The 14,740-nt window shown below is 38.3% G+C and overlaps 3 protein-coding genes across 4 annotated transcripts; all 3 read left to right on the top strand.

Annotated features, from left to right (window-relative positions):
* Window positions 1–4,122: 4,122 nt before the first annotated feature.
* Window positions 4,123–7,403, top strand: LOC17889557 (endoglucanase 11). Its single transcript, XM_006293924.2, has 4 exons — window positions 4,123–4,645; window positions 4,972–5,385; window positions 5,488–5,742; window positions 6,564–7,403. The coding sequence occupies exons 1-4, from the start codon at window positions 4,388–4,390 to the stop codon at window positions 7,230–7,232; spliced, it is 1,596 nt and encodes a 531-aa protein (XP_006293986.1). The 5' UTR covers window positions 4,123–4,387; the 3' UTR covers window positions 7,233–7,403.
* Window positions 7,404–7,529: 126 nt separating this feature from the next.
* Window positions 7,530–10,104, top strand: LOC17887927. Of its 2 annotated transcripts, none has more exons than XM_023783684.1 (5): window positions 7,530–8,061; window positions 8,218–8,290; window positions 8,508–9,016; window positions 9,200–9,302; window positions 9,562–10,104. In XM_023783684.1, exons 1-5 carry the CDS (start codon window positions 7,598–7,600, stop codon window positions 9,889–9,891), a joined length of 1,479 nt encoding a protein of 492 aa, XP_023639452.1. In that variant the 5' UTR covers window positions 7,530–7,597; the 3' UTR covers window positions 9,892–10,104. The 2 variants fall into 2 exon arrangements, with proteins under 2 accessions (XP_023639452.1, XP_006294063.2); XM_006294001.2 differs by having other exon boundaries at window positions 8,523–9,016.
* Window positions 10,105–10,201: 97 nt separating this feature from the next.
* LOC17887686 lies at window positions 10,202–14,066 on the top strand. Its single transcript, XM_006294838.2, has 10 exons — window positions 10,202–10,307; window positions 10,453–10,665; window positions 10,757–11,110; window positions 11,287–11,340; window positions 11,508–11,729; window positions 11,835–12,164; window positions 12,246–12,482; window positions 12,583–12,987; window positions 13,168–13,401; window positions 13,494–14,066. The coding sequence occupies exons 1-10, from the start codon at window positions 10,274–10,276 to the stop codon at window positions 13,877–13,879; spliced, it is 2,469 nt and encodes an 822-aa protein (XP_006294900.2). The 5' UTR covers window positions 10,202–10,273; the 3' UTR covers window positions 13,880–14,066.
* The last annotated feature ends 674 nt before the right edge of the window (window positions 14,067–14,740 follow it).

Genomic DNA, 14,740 nt, shown 5'->3' on the forward strand with positions numbered 1-14,740 from the left:
AATAAGGAATCGGGTTTGGTAAAATACTATGAGAAAAGAAATCAGGGATATGACACTCATGATTAGTAAAAGGGAAAACATGTTCATGAAAAGTAACATTTCTGGTTATGGTAATAGCATTGGTTTCAATATTCAAGACTTTATACCCTTTATAACCAGTAGGATACCCCAAGAAAACACAAGATTGTGCTCTTGGTGTAAATTTGGTTCTATCTTTTAAAAGTGTACTAGCATAACAAAGACAACCAAATGTTTTCAAAGCTGAGTAATCAGGTTTCTTATTCATTAACTTCTCATATGGTGAAACATTATTAAGCAAAGGAGAAGGTAATCTATTTATAAGGAAAGCAGCTGTAAGCACACAATCACTCCAGTAAGCTATAGGTATATTTGACTGAAATAATAATGCACGAGCAACATTTAAAAGATGTTGATGCTTTCTTTCAACAACAGAATTCTGTTGAGGAGTATAAGCACAAGAAAAATAGTGTATTATGCCATGTTCCTTTAATAATTCTGTAAATTTTAATTCTGATGCATTATCACTTCTTATTGATTTGATTTTAGTATTATACTGAGTATTAACTAGTTTGAGAAACATTGGAAAAATTTGTAAAACATCATTTTTATTTCTCAACATGTAAACCCAAGTTACTCTAGTACAATCATCAACTATTGTGAAGAAATATTTATACCCTTCTATTGACTCAACAGAGAAAGGACCCCAAGTATCCAAATGAAGTAAATCAAAAGGATTTGGAGACACATTATTATGAAAAGGAAAAGACAGACGCTTTTGTTTTGCTAATGGACAGATAGGACAATGATCTAAACTCGACAAATCAGACTTTGATATAGAAATATTACCAGATAGCAGTTTTAACTTGGCAGCAGAGGGATGACCTAAACGTTGATGCCAAACATTCCCATCTTCTGACAAGGATCCACAGAAATTTACTCTAGCAGGAGACTTAGCAGGTGTAGAAAGGGAGTGAATATCCAAAATGTATAAATTGTGCATAACACTAGCACTCCCAATCGTCCATTCCTGAGAAGACTCCTGTAAATAACAAACAGTAGGATAGAAATGAGCAGAGCAGTGATTATCATATAGTAGAGTTCGCACACTAATCAGATTAAAATGAAATGTAGGAACATATAGAACATTATATAAAACTAAAGAATCAGATAAACGAATGGTTCCAGTTTGACTAATAGGAAGTCTAGTTCCATTTGGTAATGCTACTGTGATTCCAGATACTAGATAAGTTTCACTAAATTTGGCTAGATCACAACAAACATGACTTGTGGCACCACTATCTATTATCCAAACACCATTAGGCAAAGCAGTTTCTAAGGTAGAGAGGCATTGATGTTGAAAAGTGAGATTATTATTCTCATATCTAAGATTAGTAGAGATATTGAAAACTGTACCGGATGATGATTGAGGATCCATGACACCTGATTCAGAAATAGATGCTTGATGTAGAGAAACTGAAGATTGAGAAGACTGTGGTGCTTGAACCTGAGTACTGATTTGATTAATGTGAACTTGAGGCTCTGGTCCTTTAACATGAGTGTGAAGTTGTTGCATAAGAGTTTGTGCCTGATCTTGAGACAGCTGACTAACATCCAAGTTGATAGCATTCAAGGCTGGAGGTGGATAATACATTCCATGAGTTCCATCATTAACTTCTGGTCCAGTGAAAATATTTGCAATTGTTCTTGGTGTCACTGCAGCAGTCATAGGCCTATACTGAGAAGGTCTTGAAGTGTAACACATCTGATTGGTTTGATAACCCGTTTGAGTGTTTTGTGGGAATGAAGCTCTAGTGCCAGATTGACCCATTGAATTCTGAGCTGGTGGCTTGTAACCTGGAGGATAACCATGAACCTTGAAGCATGTTTGAATAGTGTGACCCAATTTTCCACAGTGAGTACACATTGGTCGGTTTCCTCTAGACCTGTAAGTATTATATGCAGCCACCATTTCATAAGAATCAGATCCATAAGATGATCCATTATCATAAGCAGTAGCTTGAAATGCAACACTATCAGATTTTATTGCAGGTTTAACTACCCTTTGTCTCTCATCTTGAGCCACTAAGTTGAAAGCTTCTTCAATATCTGGAATTGGCTTCTGCATCAATATATGACGACGCGTCTGCTCATAAGCTTCACTTAATCCCATCAAAAACTTTGTTACACGACTACGCTGCTGTAACTTTTCCCACAAAGTAGCAGCATTACACTCACAACGTCCACAAGTACAAACAGGCAGCTCTATATAGTTCTTGTGCTCTTCCCACAAAGTAACTAATTCTGTATAATACGAACTCACATCCATAGCTCCCTGTTGTATACTACTTAACCGTTGTTCAATTTCATAAACTCTAGGCGCATCATCTTGCTTAAACCTAGACATAAGATTCTTCCAAATAGCTTCAGCTGAAGACATGAATAAAAGACTCTGACCTATTTTCTTTGATACGGATCCCATCAACCAAGTGATAACCATGTCGTTGCAACGTGACCAAGATCCAGAATCGCGATGATCTGCAGGCGGCTTTGGTATTGAACCATCAACAAATCCCAATTTGTTTCTGACATTTAACGCCATTCTCACAGATCGCTTCCAAGTATGAAAATCTGCTCCTGTAGTTAGACGATCTGATACAAGTTGCAATCCAGCATGATCGGTGCCATGAAGATAATAAGGATTTTCATAAAGATCCGTTACAGTCGATTGGGAAGATGATCCTTCAGGACGAGGTTGTTGTGAGCCCATGGTGAAATCGAAGAATCGTGAACTAAATCGTTAGAACCAAAATGAGATGATGAAAGAATCGAAGAATCGGAGAAGAATCGAAGAAGATAAAGAAGAATCAAAGAAGAAAAAGAAGATCTACAGAACCGCGAACACGAATTGAAGAATCGCGAGAACAAGAATCGTTGAAATTTCCAAAAGAATTGAGAAGAAATGAATGAGAATAAGCTCGATCGATGATACACTCATGATTCAGAATCGTGATTGCTCTGATACCATATCAAGAACTCAGCTTCATCAGGTTGAAGAAGAAGAAGAGCTAGAGAGAGAGTGAGCTGAAGATGAAGTAGGAGAGATAAAATCGTAACTATTCTCATTAACTGTAAAAGAATGTTTACAATACTGTATTTATACAAGTGTATTCTTAGTAACATACTGAGCTTATAATAAGTAAGAAATACAGAGTAAAATACTCATGATAATATCTGTAGCAAAACATATTTTATTAATAATGACTCGAAGAGATAGTCACTAGCTAACTTTTTTTTATTACAAAAGAAAATAAACTAAATTGTTGCGAGATAGAGAGAACTAGTCAGTTTATTTTAGTATCATATAATTTATATATAACTTGTATAATATAATATTTTACAATTAACGAAGCCAAAACGAAAGTTATTGAGAGATTAGCTATACTACTCACGATAATCCCATGATTCTCACTGCCAAACACACTTACACTAACACATGAACCTTACCTAACAGCAACGAACGTTTCTCTCTGCCTAGCAACCATTTACATTGTACGGTTTCGAAACATCTTTTGTCTTCTTATCCCAATTAAATTAGTCTATTTATTGGACCGTTTCATGGAAACTAGTGATAATAGTAACAAGAGTTTCCAAAAGTTTTGTGAGTACTAAAAAGAGGTCGAAAGTTATAAATTACTATATACATTCTCTAATAATTATAGCTAGGCAGAGACAAATCGGTCCAAATCCTCCTTCTTTTAACTGTTACACTGTCGACATTAACGAGGACTACTCGATCTCCTTCTTCTACCTTTTGAAAAATTCCAACAAGATCGCTAAGTAAGTTGAAATTATTACCACCTTTTGAAATAAACATTGAAATCATTAGGAAAAGTATCATAAAACACCCTTAAATGTTCAACAAGTGTAATATACTGTACTAGTATAATCTAAAATTACTTTTTATAAGCACTTTTAAAAATTTTAATTCGTCTCTACTAGAATAGCATAACAAAAGCAATAACTAGCTGCATAAATTACGGCCATTACATTGCACACCACTATGTGGAAAAAGCAAAAGGTCTACGCACATATTTTCTCATGTGAAATATTTCAGATTAGAAAAACATAAAGTTACAACACAAGAAAAAAAGAAGAAAAAGTCACGTCATCTCTCTCTCTCTCTTCCACCACTCCACACACCACAGAGCTTTCAAATAAAACCCTCTCTGCTCTCTACTGCGAGGAGCAGAGAAAGAGAGAGAGTCTTTAGTGTGAGACGACTCCAACGCTTTCTCTCTCTCTCTGTATCTCTCTTCATTCTCCAAACAGAGACTTAGTTAGAGAGAGAGATCGATCTTCTAACACAATGGCTGAGAGAAGAAATCACCGACACAAGCAATGGCGTCTTCTCCTCATTCTTCTTCTTCTTCTTTTGATCACTATCTTCTCCCCCGTCACGTTGGCCGGTCTTTCTTCGGAGACGGACGTGGGAGGTTTCGACTACGGCGATGCATTGTCCAAAAGCTTACTCTACTTTGAAGCTCAGAGATCAGGTCGGCTTCCGTATAACCAGCGCGTCACGTGGCGTGATCACTCCGGTCTCACCGACGGTCTTGAGCAAGGGGTTTGTTTTCTTTTACCATAACTCAAACCCCATTTATTTTATTAATTTAATTTTCTTTTGAAAACATCATACAGTACTAATTTTAATGTACTGCAATTATTATTAGTTTGAATTTGAAAAAACTCCACTCCATTTAAAAGCTAATTAAAATTGAGATTTAGTGTATAATTAATACTGAAATTAAGTGTTTGTTTCTATTTTGAGAAATTATTTTCTCTAGTTTGAAAAGAGACTAGAAAATATATGACTATGATTGAAAATGTAATACTAGAGATTTTAATATTGAAATTAATTAGTGACGTGACTTTATTTTTTGTGTTATAAAGGTGGATTTAGTGGGAGGTTATCACGACGCCGGAGATCACGTTAAATTTGGACTTCCGATGGCTTTTACGGTGACCATGTTGTCTTGGAGTGTAATAGAGTACGGGGACTCACTTGCTTCCACCGGCGAGTTATCTCACGCGCTTGAAGCGATCAAGTGGGGAACAGATTACTTCATCAAGGCTCACACGAGTCCTAATGTCTTATGGGCCGAAGTAGGCGACGGAGACACTGACCACTACTGTTGGCAAAGACCGGAGGACATGACGACTTCACGGCGAGCTTTTAAGATCGACGAGAACAATCCGGGATCAGATATCGCCGGAGAAACCGCGGCGGCTATGGCAGCTGCTTCAATCGTTTTCCGTTCAACAAATCCACATTACTCTCACCTTCTCTTGCACCATGCCCAACAAGTACGTACACACTTTTTAATTTTAGTTTTATTTAAGTGTTACAGTTGGAACCGACATTTTATTTAATTTTGTAGTTATGGTTATGGTTTTGATTTGGTGTAGTTGTTTGAGTTTGGAGACAAGTACAGAGGAAAATACGATGAGAGCCTAAAAGTTGTGAAAAGTTATTATGCCTCAGTGAGTGGGTACATGGACGAGCTTTTATGGGGAGCCACGTGGCTTTATCGAGCCACCGACAACGAGCACTATATGAGTTATGTGGTTGACATGGCTCACCAACTCGGTGGCCTGTCTTGGGCCATGTCCGAGTTTAGCTGGGACGTCAAGTTCGCCGGTGTTCAGCTCCTCGCTTCCATGGTTAGTCTATTTTTCTTTTTCTTTTGGTTAAGTTAAATATGCATAGCACTAGCCTCTTATTAGTCCAATTTTAAGACTTAGGTAGAATCGTATTATTGCCTTATATGAAGGTGATTTATCAAAGCTTTTAACTAACATTCTGATGTTGAATGACTCAAAAGTAGGGTAATCCCTACCCCCACGTTACATACAACAACTATTCAAAATTTCTCTTTCATTGTATGCAACAAAATAAATTCAACACTTAAAAACTAAATATTAGTAGCATTTGTTTTTGTAAGAAAAAAAGTCAAGTATGAAACAGAACATAACTAAAGGGTCACGTGCTTCTGTTCCTCTAAGCGGGTACGTATCTTTTAATGGTTCTGTTTTACGGCACGTGATTCTAAACCTTACTTGCTAAAGTAGTTTTCTTATACTTGTAATTCAACAAAGGGAAACAAAAAGAGATAGGGAATAGTATTTGCTGCTTTTATAGGGCCAAAATGGTGTAAACCTATGAAGAAGAAAAAATTTAAGTTAGCTGGCTGAATATTCCACAAAATTAGTGCTAATTGGAGTATTTGATTTGCATTATTCTTTTCAATTTTCTTGCTAACAAGTAACGATGCCTAATAGAGAACAACAAAACGTTAGTGAAAAGTCAGTTAAATTGCAAAACTTTGAAGTTGACATGTGTAGTGAAAAACACTAGTCAATTTGGCTTTAAAAGCCATAATGTGGAGTAGGTGTTACTATTTTTTATCAATATACTTTTTTTTTTTTTTTAATGTATTGCTTTGAAATTTACTAATGGTTTATTTTGTTGCCTCATAATTCAGTTGCTAAAAGAAGAAAAGCACAAGCAACACTCTAAAGTCTTACAGCAATATAAATCAAAGGCGGATCATTACCTATGCTCAATCCTAAACAAGAACATAAACGGCACTAACGTCCAGCGGACTCCGGCCGGTTTACTCTACGTCCGGCAATGGAACAACATGCAATACGTATCCACCGCATCTTTTCTCCTTACCGTATATTCCGATCATCTACGCAAATCAAACACCGATCTCGAGTGTCACCAAGGGACCGTAACCCCTGACGAAATGCTCGTGTTTGCGAAATCCCAAATCGATTACATTTTAGGATCAAACCCAATGGAGACTAGTTATCTAGTCGGGTACGGTCCAAAATACCCGACTAAGGTTCATCATCGAGGCGCGTCTATTGCTTCTTTTAAAGAACACAAGGGGTTCATTGGATGTACGCAAGGATATGATAATTGGTACGGACGGCCCGAGCCTAACCCGAGTGTTTTAGTCGGGGCTTTGGTAGGAGGACCGGATCACCAGGATGATTTTGATGACCGGAGGGATAATTACGTGCAAACCGAAGCTTGTACCTACAATACAGCCCCTTTGGTCGGTGTGTTTGCAAGACTTATAGAGCTTGAGGAGCAGAAACTCGAAGAAGATGATGTGAGCTTGGTTGCAACTTATAAGAGATAGTTTCTACAAAGTTCTTTATACAAAAGAAAAGAAGAAAAATGTGGTTTTATTTTGCACCCATTTCTATATAGTTGGAGTTTTTTCTTCTCAACAATTTTTGTTTTTTAAATAAAAAAAAGTGTGTATAAATATTAATTAAAGGTTTTTTAGTCGATTTTATTCGTTTCTTGACTTTGTTCTTTTAGTCCAAGTGTTACTTACCTTTTTTACCCCTGGTGTTTCGTGGACGTAATTGCTTATATACGATGTCGTTTAGGCTGGCCCTTTATAAACGACGCTGTTTTATACAAGAAAATCTTTCGTCTTCTTGGTAAAAAGTAAACTCAGGAGAGAAAAAAAGAGTACAAGTCCCGCCCAAATTGGGGATGACGACGATGATGATTGATCCGGTGAAAAGAATCTGCGATGAACTTGGAGTGCGTATGGAAGAAGCTATCTGTTACCTCGACGGATTCCAATGGAATTTGGATTCGGCGATGGAGGCTTGCCGCAGCCAATCCTTGCCGTTGTCGTCACTCGGGTTTGAATCCTCGCCGGTGAACGAGAATTCCTCGTCGATGGCGCCTTCGACACCTCCGATAGTGAATCCGCCGGAAGAGCAATCGAGAGATGAATGTATCACACGATTTCTCGACGCGGCTCCTGGGACGAGTTCAGAAGACGCATACGCTTACCTCTCGCGCAGCAATTGGGTTATAGACCAAGCCGTCGGCTATTTCTACGAAGAGTGCCGTCCAACTGCTGCTGAACAGATGTCGAATCCGAAACCTCTAAGATCAGCTCCGGCATCGAAGTATAAACCACTTAAAATCGGGAGCTCTTCTTCTGGGTATGGATTCGTTTTCGTGAATTTGTTTAGGGTTTTTCTTTCTGATTCGAGTTCTGTGGTCTTGTGAAATTAGGGTTTACTGTATTCGTTTGAATGTCATTTCTTGGTTCCTCATATCTGAATCTTTTCTTTTTCCCCATTTTCTTACTTTTACAGTTCGAAGGAGGTTGACTCGACAGGAGAACATATCCCTGAAGCTATACCTCTGGTGGCGTCATCTCAAGTGAAGGTAGTATAATCTTCTCTTCCTCTGCACTAATTGGCTACTGTCTTACTATTTCCTTGACATGTGTTTGCTAAAAGTTAAGCTCAAACTAGACCTGGCAATGAAGAATGGGAATCTTAGTTTTCTCATTCTTGATAGTCTTCCTGTCGCTTGGCCTTTTCTGTATTTTTTTGTTAAGATAGTTAAAAGAAAGAAGGGAACTCAATTTTGATGCATTCAGATTCAAAATATCCAGGAAAGTAGTAGTGTTTGCCCGCCAATGGAGAATTGGGTTGATCGAGCCTGCGATGATACCAATGTGTACCGAGAAGAAGCACTCTATTACCTTGAGGGATTCAAGTGGAAATCGGATCCGGCTATGGAGGCTTGCCGCAGTAAAATATTGCCGGAGCTTCCGGTGAGCCAGGAATCTGCTGAAGCGCCATCGAATTCGCCAGACCAACAGTCTCAGTTGGATGAACTCATCTCACAGTTCCGCAGTGTGGCTGATGGAGCGTCCAGAGAGCAAGCAATCTATACCCTTCAAATCTGCAATTGGGATGTAACCCAAGCCATCGGCTGTTACATGGACGGGTTCTCAAAGGATGAGGATGACATTTCCGCCGCAATTGCTATGAGTTTGGAGGAGAACAGAGGTCTGCCTCTTTCATCCACGGGATTACCTTCGCAATCGCAGTTTGAGGCTTCACTTGGTTACTGGAATGAAGGCGAAATAGGAAGCACTTCTAGGTGATCTCTTCTTCTTCTCTTTTTGCTTCCACTTTTCTTTCTTGCAATGTCGCCACGAAGTATGGCATAGTCCCGTAGATGTTGGTTTATGGAGTAGTTTAGTAGGTATCTCTCTCCTGTCCCTTTAGGATCGATAAACTTTCATTTCTGAATCTTTTTTCTGCTATACGCTTACTGGTACAGTTCGATGGGGGTTGATTCAACCGAGTCAGAAAGGTCGCTTGAAGAGGCTGGTGAAGTAAACTCCGCATTAGCTATTCCTGGAATGGTGTCGTCTCAAGTGGATGTATGTAACTTTCTCTTCCTCTGCAATTTTTTACTTTGGTCTTGCTTGTCTTTTCAAAAACAGAAGCAGGTAATGGGGATCTTAGTTTTACATAAAGAATTAACATTCTATCATGTCTTGATGGTCTTTCTTTGGCTTGGCTTTATCTGTTTTCTAAAGATAGCTATAAAAAAAAAGGGAACGCAACACTGATATATATAGTACTGCTAGCATTTCTCAATCTTCTCTTCTGAGTATTTTGCTTTGTCTTAACTTAAAGGGTAAGGCTGTTGAGGAAGATTCAAGCACGGAGACATTCCGTGATCCTGTTGACATTCAAGACAGGATAATTCTGGGGCCTAGAGCTGCGCGGACTAGTGTTACAATAACAATCAACTTGGCCGATGGTAGGTCAGTAGATATTCCTTTTAGACCCAACCAAACCGTGAGAGACATCCGCGATGCCATTGACGAGCTAACACCAGAAGACGATAGAGACTACTTTTTGCAATCGATGGCTGGAGTATATTATATGGGCCCGAATATAACTGTACACGAGATATCTACTGGTCGTTCTACAACTCTCCTCCAGCTCTACTACGCTCCGTAGCTTTTGGTTTTGTGTACAGTTGCCATGGATAGATGAAACAGAGAGGAGAGAGAGAGATGTATATGATTTTGGAGATGCCTTGTATAGAAAGGAACAAAATAGAGCAGAGCAGTTTCATACTTTGTTTCTTATAGCTTCGATTCTGTATACTAGTTTCAATCGATTAATGAAACATATAGCCAATAAAAGTTTAATTTGGAAGTTATTATAAAATTAATTAGAGTGAGAATGGGGAAATATCCTTTAAGCGATATGTTAACTTAAGCCTTTTCATATCCAGTCCAGTCCGGTACATATATACTAAAAAAAATTCAGCCCTAATTTTGCTCTTGTACTATTTCTCTTTCCCAAAGAGAAAGGTGTCATCTCTGATCTCTCAACCATGAACAACTCGGGCATGTCAAAAGACAAACGTGGTAAGAATCTCTCTTCCTTGCTCGAAATCAACTGATTAGATTTCATCTGCGATCGATCGATCTGTACTGAGTTAACAAATCGGTGTGTGAATAAGTGGATCTAATAAGATTGTAGTAATCGTATAATTCGGTTTCTCCGTTCCAGGGCCTTGGTACTCGAGCTGCACAGGCGTCTTCTGGCTCGTCGATGAAATTGAAACCGGAGCCCCTAGTTCTCAATTGATTTATTGTTATGTCCGATCAGCTCTGCAGAGAATGGGTTATCTTGGTAGTCAGATGACAATCTGGGCTTTTGGTCCTAAGGAGCAGAGCTTGGAAAGTGCTTCTGATATCACCTTCTCATACGAAGCCATCGAAGGTGAGAATTCCTCCTCCTTGACAAAAAAAACTCTTTTTTTTTTCTTTCTGAAATGATATAATCTCTCTCTCTCTTGGTTTACTTTATCCAGATAAAGACAATAGAGTTCATAAGATGTTATTTCGCATTATTACATATGGAGCTTGCTATTCTGATGAGGAAGGAAGAAGTGTGATGGTTATCACAAAAAGCCCCCCAAAAGAAGACGACGAGTTGCTCAGGGTTCTTCGCGCTTTGGAAACCAGAGGTTACGATGTTCTCTTGGTTCAGCCTCCTCATGATGATGATGAGGCACATGTATTTTCTTCTCCAGACTCAATCTTTAAGTGTACTACATTCTTAGATGGTTCAAGTCCTATCGACTTTGACCTTCCCGGTGAAGAATCTAGCGTTAGCTGGGAAACTGTTTCTTCTGATCCGGAGAACCTAGACGACGAGTCAAACAGTATGACTACACTTTGACGTTTCCATCTTTCTTCTTTTTTATGATATAAATCTCTATATATGTTTTCTGTCAAAATTTTGCCGTGGCTTTTTTTTTCTTTTTGTCATTTGTGTATGAATACACTTAACATTTCAACCCTAATTTGACTCTTTTCTTTTATCTCGTTTCTCCCATAGCCTCTCATCTCTCAACCATGAACAACAACTTGGCCATGTCAAAAATAAAAAGTGGTAAGATCATCTCTCTTCCTTTGTCGCAATCACTTGTTTAGATTACATCTGATCGATCTGTAAGTAATTAACTAACAAGCGCATGTCATATATATGTATATAATTCTACTATTGTAATAGGTACGTGGGGATACTGTTTCATAATCGTTTATGCATGCGTTTCGCAGGTGAGAGTAATTACACACGCGTCTTCTGGAACATGGACGATTACCCAATCCCTAAAGATATCAAGCCTAGATTGATTTATAAGACCATTCTATCAGCTCTTGAGAGAATGAGATGTAATTGTTATAAGTTCGAAATCTTGTCTTATGGTGAGAAGATAGACCAAGACGATGACGAGTTAGATGAATATTACGAAGCTGGAATATTGTACCTCAACCACAACTGTAAGTGACTTCCTTAAACTTATTTAATACTTCTACTACTCCTCTTTTCTTCTACTTAAGATATACAGATATGATCCTTACCCTTCTGTTGATATATATATGCAGTTCCAGATAATCAATTGTTACGGGAAATGGTTTTTGGATGCTCAAAGTCCAGTAAACCATTAAATTTGATGGTAATCTCTAAAAGTATCCCTCAAGACAAGGAGTCCAGAAGAATCCTGTGGGCTTTGAAATCAAGAGGTTACAATGTTCTCTTAGTACAGCCTCAGCCTGAAAGCAGCCAAGAGTTATTTCTTCATGATGATCCAGACCTGCTATGTTGTTCTACATATCTATTAGACGGACGAAAGGCTATGGACCAAAGTGGAGGAGCCTCATCTTCTTCTTCACTAGTTGCCAATACTTCTCGCTCCAACTGCCAAGATTTCTCCGGTATGTATGATTTTCATCTTCTGACCATCTATAACTATTTTAGTTCAATTGTCATTTCTCATTTCGTAAATTTTTGTGCAGAGCCTATCACACATGTCTCAGGGACTAAGACAGGCATCTTCTGGGACATCAACGAGTGCCCATTCCCCTATGGTCTTGATCCTGAAACCATATTTGATAGAATCAAATTGGCTCTTGAGGATCATGGTGTTTTTGATGGTGTGATATCTATATGGGCTTATGCTGAAAGGATACCACCGTTCTCGGATGAAATGCTAGATACCTATCACAAATCAAGAATCTATTTCGTTCCCCAAGGTATGTTTATATATATATATATATTTTCTTTCTTACTATACACTCTTTTCTTATTGTATAGTATATGTATGTAATCTAATTTATCTCCGTTGATGTATAGTTCCCGGGGATAAAACTGCAAGAGTTCTTAGGATGGTACATGATACTGAATTATGGAACCTGGACTTTCCTGTAGACTATCCTCAACAATCAAATCTGATCGTAATCTCAAATGACATCAGCAACCAAGGATTTATTCACTTGACCACTTTTCTTAAAAATATGAATGCGAGAGGTTACTATACTTTCTTAGTACAGCCTATGGATATTGCTCAAGAAAAGCTCACTGTCCCAGACTGGCCAAGAGGTATATTAGATAAAGCTTTTGATTTCAGCAAAAGAGTATTTGAAAAGACGCGGATGAAGAGGGTGAAGAAAAAGGCAGCAGAAAAGCCTGAAATCTCTCCCGTCAATACCCAAGAAGACTCCTCTCTCGTCAAAACCATGATCAGACAAGATTTCTCCAGTAAGATTTTCTCTTTTATCTCATAATTGCTTTTTTTAGATATCATCGAGTTTGACCAATCTGTAATAGTTAACTAGCAGCAGATCTAATTGATATGGCATATAGTAAAATTAATGGTTATCAATGGATCTAATTCGATTGTAATCTAACTTTGTTTTTGTTTTATGCCTTCTCTTGCAGAGCCTATGCAACCTGTCTCAGGGCCTAGGGTAGGCGTATTCTGGGACCTCAATGATTACCCAATTCGTCTTGGGTCTAATCCTAATCGGATCTATCAGAGAATCGAATTGGCTCTTGAGCAAAAAGGTTATTATGGTGTGATGTCTATATGGGCTTATTATCCTGAGGAGGAACCTATCCCAGACGTCCAGCGGGATCTTTATCAGAAAGCCGGAATCTATTTCGTTCCCAAAGGTACGTTCTTTTTCACTAATTAAGCTCTCTTAACACTCTTTATTCTCTTTGCATACATATAATTAATAATCTATATCTCCTTTGATATATAGTTCCAGCGGATAAAACTGCGAGAGCTCATAGGATGATACATGACATGTTTTTGTGGGCAATGGACACTGAAGTGCACTATATTCCAGCACCAAGTGTAATCGTCATCTCAAATGACATTCCAGGAAAGGTCAACTTCACCTATTGTCTTTCCTGTTTGCATGGTGGTAGATTCTTGAATGCTATCTTAGTAGAGCCTAAAAAGCTCGTATTAGATCCCCAAAAAGTAACAGCAACTTGGCCAGAATGCGTATTAGATGTTGGTGAGACTTTTGGCGAATATTTTTGGCCAACTCCCAGTGACACTAAGCAGAAGCGGATGAAGAATAGTGAGGAATCACCCAAAACAGAAGAGGGGAGCTGCACTGATTATGATATATTGAGATAAGCATATATCAGACTAAGTTGTTATTTATTCTGTTTTCAACTATTTAGTCCGATGTTATGTTTTACACAACACCGAAGTGGGAGCTGATCTTCCTTTTTCTTTTCTTTCTTTTGGCTTTGTATCCTAAGTAATTTAGTGGATGAATAGAAATCTATATTTTTAATGCTTTATGATTTAATTTGTTCTAGCTTTGCTTCAAGTATCTTAATGATTGAAGCTCTTTTGTTGGACGTGCTCCTTGTCGCCCTGACCAGATTCAAGCACTTAGCTTATGCAGTTCAAGAACGAGTTTGATTTCCGGTCGCAACAATAATGAATGCGATGTCACGACAGGTGCAGTCACGAAGCTACAGGCCATATTCCTATGTCTTTGGAAAATCTTACGGAACTATTAGACCTTTCAAGAAACAAACTCTCAGGGACTATTCCTAATGGATTAGGGAGCCTCTCGTTTTTGGAGTACATAATTGTGTCTCATAACCAAGTCAGAGGTGAAATACCAAAGGAAACAAAAATTATTGGACAAGATATATCATCCTTTGAAGGGAATGCAGGGCTTCGTGGTCTTCCTCTAGAACAAAGTTGCTTTGACTCTTGTGTGCCTGCAATACAACCAAAGCAAGAAGACGAAGAAAAAGAAGGAGAAGTGTTGAACTGGAAAGCAACGGTTATAGGATTTTCTTCTGGAGTGTTATTTGGATTGGCAATATCACAACAATTCTTCATATAAGCCAGAATGGCTCGTCAAAATTATTGGTCCTGAAAAGCGCAAACACCGCTAGAGCCTTAGAGGAATGACTTGGTTTTACGTGTGATCTTTGAATGTCTACGTCAAAACATTGATGGTTTTGTAATGAAGTG

The sequence above is a fragment of the Capsella rubella genome, unplaced genomic scaffold (assembly GCF_000375325.1).
Source record: "Capsella rubella cultivar Monte Gargano unplaced genomic scaffold, Caprub1_0 scaffold_4, whole genome shotgun sequence".
In the NCBI taxonomy this organism is placed as follows: Eukaryota; Viridiplantae; Streptophyta; class Magnoliopsida; order Brassicales; family Brassicaceae; genus Capsella; species Capsella rubella.